General features: G+C 60.0%; 1 protein-coding gene across 1 annotated transcript; it reads right to left on the bottom strand.

The window, feature by feature from the left end:
- Nucleotides 1–2,093: 2,093 nt before the first annotated feature.
- Nucleotides 2,094–4,596, bottom strand: LOC131562096 (thrombopoietin receptor-like). Its single transcript, XM_058811671.1, has 9 exons — nucleotides 4,519–4,596; nucleotides 4,111–4,273; nucleotides 3,819–3,948; nucleotides 3,389–3,561; nucleotides 3,143–3,285; nucleotides 2,841–3,000; nucleotides 2,587–2,674; nucleotides 2,373–2,468; nucleotides 2,094–2,295 (listed from the first exon to the last, which is right to left on the bottom strand). The coding sequence occupies exons 1-9, from the start codon at nucleotides 4,594–4,596 to the stop codon at nucleotides 2,094–2,096; spliced, it is 1,233 nt and encodes a 410-aa protein (XP_058667654.1).
- Between the last annotated feature and the right edge of the window lie 1,186 nt (nucleotides 4,597–5,782).

Genomic DNA, 5,782 nt, shown 5'->3' with positions numbered 1-5,782 from the left:
TTCTCTTAGAATCTGAAGATGTTTGCCTGTGCTGCAAGGGTCAGTCACACAGAGGCAGGTCAAAGCAGTTTTTCCTCACACTTTCATACATCGTCCTGCTCACATTTTCACACAATGGCAAATTCAGTGTCATTGCCAGTGCGAAAAGCCACAGCCACAAAGCGACCAGATGCTTCACAAACAGATTTCAGAAGACAGTGTAAAACATTCCAGAAGTGTTCCCTGTGCAGACATTGTCCTAGAATAGCTACCACCAGCAGTTTCACTTTGCATAGGCTCACAGCTTTGTGTTTGTGTTGCCTGCTACATTTTAAAGCCTCATTAGTCAAAAGCTAAATTTTGCTACCAGAAGCAGCATAGGCTTAGAGTGCATGGCAGTCTCTACAGCTTCAGTCTCATCCTAGGCTCCTGAAGCCCAGAGCTGCAAGTAGTGATGGCTGGGACTTGTCAGTCCCGTGTGCCCCCTTGATAGAACCTATTGTTCACTGCTCTGTAAAGGGGCAGGAAGGAGAAGCGGGTTGTTGAAGTAATTGTAACTTAGCAACATGCTCACCTTCTTGGTAGGGGAATCCTCAGCAGGGTCATTCTCTTTGCTTAGGAGGAAATTTGCCATCTCCATCTGCATAATGCTGCGTTTGGGAATGTAGCGATCCCCCCCGGCCTTTGTGGGGTAGCTTTGAATTTTGGATCCAGATTTACCTGCATTCACATATGAAAATATTGTCTCACAGCTATTTAACAGCCTGTATTAGAGCTTTCACGGGAGCAAACCCAACACTCTTCCACATCACACCCACCAGACAAGTAGGACTCTGAGGTCTCATGCCACACAGTCACAACTAACTTATATTTTCCTCCCTGCCACCAAGTTGGTTAGGGACAGTGTGGTGCAACTCCTTGGGTCTAGTGCAACAATTCCAGAGTCCAGAGATAAGGGGAAGATACAAAAACGCTCACAGGATGTAAAGCTGTCAGCTGACAGTCCTGCCCACACTGGTCCTAGCATACAGCTGTGCCAGCAAGGCTCAGCTGGGCGAACAGCAGCTGGCCAGCCCCAGTGCTCAGAGCTCTGCCCCTCATGCTGGCAAGGAGGTGGGTGGCTGTCAGGAGCACAGCTCACCTCCTCCTGCCTGAGCAGCAGCCGGTAGGGCAGCGTGGCAGGGAGCCCAGAGCCCCGTGGCTACGGACAAGCAGCCTGGGCGAGGCTCCCGCACTCAACCTCTGCCGCCGGTGGCCGGCGCTCACCGGCTGTCGTGGACGGCGTCTTGCTGGAGCTGTGGGAGCGACTGGCCGGCTTCACGGGCGACACGCCGACGGGGCTGGGCCCGGGGCCGCTCTCCTTGGCCTTGCGCTGCCATGGCGCAGGCGGCGCGGTCGGGATCAGCGTGTCCAGCTTCAGCAGCCCGTGCAGGTCCGCCTCCAACAGGAACTGCGCCGTGGTCCTGCGGGCGGGCGGGGTTAGCCGTGCCCACCGGCCGGGCTGAGCCTACTCCGACAGCCCCGCCGGCCTCCCCACCACCGGACCGTGCAAGCGCTCCGGCCGCTCCTCCCCGCCAAAGCACACCCCCACTCTCCCCAGGCGCTCCTCGGGACACTCCGTCAGCCGATACGCCCTCCCTCCGCTCCTCGGGGCTCCTTGATCAGCCGGCACCTCTTCCAGCCGCTCTTTGGGGCTCCCTCCGAAAAGCGACATTCTCCCTTCCCCTGCCCGCCTCACCACAGCCTCCCCTCTCGGGACTGCGCCTCCAGGCCGCCTCTCCGGCCCTGTGGCACGCTCACCTCAGCAGCGGCGCCGCCGCCGCTCGGCCGCCCCGCAGCATTTCAAACGGCGGGCGGACGGGGCCGCGCTTGGCCGCTTCACACCCACCGGCCGCGCACTGCCCGGCGACGGCCGCGCGACGCAACGCGATTGGCTGAGCCGCGGGACGGGGCGGAGCGCTCCGCGCGTGAAGTGAGGGGGCGGGACCGGGGACGGGACCGGGGACGGGACCGGGCGGGACCAGGGCGGGGCGTTCTTGCTAAGGTGAGGCGATCCGGGCCGGGGGCGCGGCGGCGCAGGAGGAACCAGGCGGGGGCTCGGGGGGAACAGGAGTTTATGGCGGGGTGGGGGCGGTCGTGGCTGCCCGCGGCTCCCAGCCGCTCATGAGCAGGTAGGACTGGTTGGCGATGTCAGTGCTGGACAGGCGGCCCCCAGCGTGCTCCGGCGGCGGGCCCGCCTCACGCCGCGGGCCGGGCAGCACCTCCAGCAGGCAGGGCAGGACGGTCTCCTCCGGGGCTGCTTGTCGAAGGCATGGCCTGGGGCGACATGGAAAGGACGGGGTAGGGGCTGCCCTTCGAGCTGCCCCCGGGAGCAGCTGAGTCGCCCTGCCCACCCACTCACCTGGCCGTGCTTGCTGCTTTCCTGGAGGAAGCTGCCCAGAGCACGGTGCAGCTCAGGAACGGGCGGCCAGAGTTTCTGCTTCATGTTGCTGGCTACGCAGGAAGGGGCATCGAATTGACCCTCAGACTTGAGGTGCCCTAATGCCCCATGCAAGGTGCCCAGGCTTGGTGCTGGTCCCCCCCGCCTGCCCCCGGCACAGCCCTTACCTGTAGAGGGAGGGGAAGGTGCAGCGCAGCCCCAGGAGCGCTGCTGAGAAGAGCAGCGGCACCACCGTAACACTGGGGATGAGCCAGCCTGCATCGGAGGAGGAATGCCGGAACTGTAGCCTTTCCCAGAGCCACCATCTCTGAGCCCCTCGCAGCCCCCTGCCCCGTGCCCCCCTCCCCATTTCCAGCACTGTCCGCCTCTTGCCGTCAGCCGTGTGGCTCCTGCGGCCGCAGCCTCCAGCCCTGCCCCTTACCCGCATCGGCCACGGCATCAACCACAACGGGTTTGGGCCCGGCGCTCCAGCTGCCCCGGTACCACGGCCCGCTGGGCTGGGCCCGCACCTGCGCGGGGTAGCGGGAGCCTGGCCGCAGGTCCAGGACCTCTTTCCTCGCTGCTCGCGGAACCTGCAGGACCTGCGGGGCAGAGCCGAGCTGGAGGCAGGGCTGCTGTGGGCTGGCACCAAGGGGCGGGTCCCGCTTGGCCCGACCCCGCGCCTGCCGTGTGTCAGCAGCGGAGGAGGGCAGCGCTGCTCGGGGTACCCTGGGCAGGCCTTGCCTTCCAGTCATGGCTGTTCTCCATGGCATAGCGGACCTGGTAGTCCAGCTGCTCTGCAGGCAGCTCCAGGGGCGGCAGCCACTGCAGGCTCAGCCGGCCCTGCGACGCTGTTGCCTGCACAAGCTGTGGGGCATCTGTGAGCACTGCTGGTGTTGGGGATAGGCATTTGTCGCTCCTGTGAAATGGGACATGGGACACTGTGTCCCCTGTGAGCCAAGCAGGGGCTGCGGTGGCACTGGGACTCACCAGCCTGGTGCAGCCAAAAGGGCTCCTTGAAGTAGCTGAGTGTGGGCAGCATGTGGGTCCTGGTGACATTCACCAGGACAGAGATGGCACTGCCAGCCTTGGGCTGGAAGGTGCAGGCATAGGTGCCCTGTGCCCCCCTGCTTACCTCCTCGCACTGTTGCCATGCATCTTCCCTGTGGGAGGAGTGGGGAGCCAGAGTGTCTCACCAAAGCATACCCACAGCCAGCAGTCCTCCTGCTCTTCCCCAGGAAAGCTACTGCTGCTTGTAGTTGGAGGTGCAATGTGGTGAGGGGGTATGAGATTGGTGGTGGAAGGGCAGGACAGAGCAGGGCATGGGCAAGGGGCCCAGTGTGGGATATTGGGACGCAGCAGGACCAGTGGTCTCTGGGATGTGCCTGCATGGGTGCCACCTGCCTGCCATGCCCCTTACCTTGTGCCAGCCCCGCTCGGAGGTGGCCGGTAGAGGAGCTGGTGGGAGCTGTGGGGCTCTGCAGGGTCCCAGCCCCGCTCGCAGCGCACGTGCCGCAGGTCAGGGGTTCTGCAGCACAGCCCGATGTCTCCTGGGCAGGGAGAGCCAGGACAGGGAGGGGGCTGCTTCCCCTTGGCCCCCCAAAACTTGGGAGTCACACCTTGCTACAACAGGACCCCCAGCCCTGCAGCCCCAGGCGTGGGTGCCTCCCTGCTGCTGCTGCCAGCACCCTGCAGAGGGGATGGCTGCTCACCGGAGGAGTGGGGGGTCTCTGCAGCCAGAGCCTGCGACCAGGGCCCCCAGACGCCGTCCATGGAGGTACCGTCGGGCTTGCTGCACAGCTGGTACAGATGTGGTACCTCACCCCTGGCTCCAAGGCCCCGGAGCACCACCCAAGTGTTGGCCTGGACCAGCCTCTGCAGGAGAGGGGCCAAGCTGAGGAGCAACTGCAGGCTCCAAACGCCCCTGCCCATCCCTGACACCTCTATGTACCTGTCCCAGTGCTGCTCATTTCAGAGGGTGCTGCCTTGGTGGAGAGAAAAATCAATCTTCTGCCTTTCAGGGAGCTGAACGAGAAGGGACTCTTCACCATCCAACACCTGGCTGGGTCCCATTCAGAGGTCCTGCTTTGAAGCCTCCGTGAGGTTTGCTTGGCAGTTACCAGCGAGGTGAGAACGTTGTTCTGAATTGTCCCCCATACTTCATACACGGTGTGTAGAGTAGGTATGTGCTTGTTCATCTCCATGTGTGCTCAGGGTCTGCCTTCATTTCTGGTTTTAGACCTGAGATTTCTAATTTCTGTCAGCTGTCTGTAGGATCTGTGGGCACATGCATCTGTATTTACTGGCAGGTCGGGTATCTGACACTCATCCTTGAGTGCAAATGCAGAAACTGAGACGCTAATGATGTTATTTCCCAGAGTCCCAGTTTCTGCCCAAGCTGTAATTCAACAATGCAAATTATTCTGTAGAACTGAGCCTGTGTTTTCTGTTTCCTGGCTGAGTGCTTCAACTGCTGGTGTTGCTTTTTTGAACAGGAGCACCTGACTCTTTTATCTTTATGACTTGTGCTTTGATGATTTGAAAGCAGCCCTTGCTTTAATTTTCTAGTAAAAGGGCCTAAAATCAAAGCTGTGGACATTTTAGAAGGGTTAAGTAGAACACTGAATGAAATTTTTATTTTAGCCCTGAAGTGAGCAGGTCTGAGGCCAGAAATTGGTGCCAGAGTAAGTGCCTTTCTGTGCTTGTGCTCTCCAGCTCTTCCTGTACTTGTACGTTCCCCTGGACCCAGTGGGATGTGTTGTCATTTCCTGGGACTTCTCCTGAAGGCAACTGGTTTCTTTCCAACGTAATTCTTATGTTTCCCCTCATGGCTTCCCCAGGTGACCAACCTCCGTTCCAAGGTGTCCTGCTCTGCCATTGTCACTCTGGGAGAGCTCTCTGTGACCTTGAAGAAGGACATGGACTCTGAGGTGGATGAGGTTGCTCGGGTCCTTCTCCAGATGGTGTCCAGCTCCCCAGAATTTGTTCAGAAAGCAGCCAGTCAGACCCTGGGGATCCTGGTGGAGAATGTGACTCCTGCACGAGCAATGACTGCTCTCATGGACATGGGACTCAAGTAGGTTCTTCTTCTTTTAGTGATATTCTTCACCTTTGTGTGTGTGGGAGGGAGAAGAGAATGGGAATGGTTGGAGGGAAGGGTCCTGTATCCTGCATCTTCTATGAACTCAGTGACTTGATTCTCCAACCAACCTCACTTCTGTCCTCTTGTCACCTATTTCTGCCCTCCTGCAGCCCATCAGTTCTCAGAATCACAGAAGTGTAGAATATGGGGAGCTGGAAGGGGCCCATCAGGACCATGGAGTCCAGCTCCTGGCCTTGCCCAGAGCAGCCCAAGGGTCACACCAAGTTCCTGAGATTGCTGTC

This window comes from Ammospiza caudacuta, chromosome 10 (genome assembly GCF_027887145.1).
Source record: "Ammospiza caudacuta isolate bAmmCau1 chromosome 10, bAmmCau1.pri, whole genome shotgun sequence".
Classification (NCBI taxonomy): domain Eukaryota; kingdom Metazoa; phylum Chordata; class Aves; order Passeriformes; family Passerellidae; genus Ammospiza; species Ammospiza caudacuta.
The sequence above is the reverse complement of the archived record's forward strand: the minus strand, read 5'-3'. Positions and strand labels throughout refer to the sequence as shown.

Bases quoted from the DNA above. Each gene is read 5' to 3' on its own strand.
- LOC131562096 (XM_058811671.1), bottom strand. From the start codon at position 4,596: ATGAACAAGCACATACCTACTCTACACACCGTGTATGAAGTATGGGGG. The intron at 4,274-4,518 runs GTAACTGCCAAG...CCTCTCCTGCAG, and splicing joins ACAACGTTCTCACCTCGCTG to AGGCTGGTCCAGGCCAACAC. The intron at 3,286-3,388 runs GTGAGTCCCAGT...CAACACCAGCAG, and splicing joins CTTTTGGCTGCACCAGGCTG to TGCTCACAGATGCCCCACAG.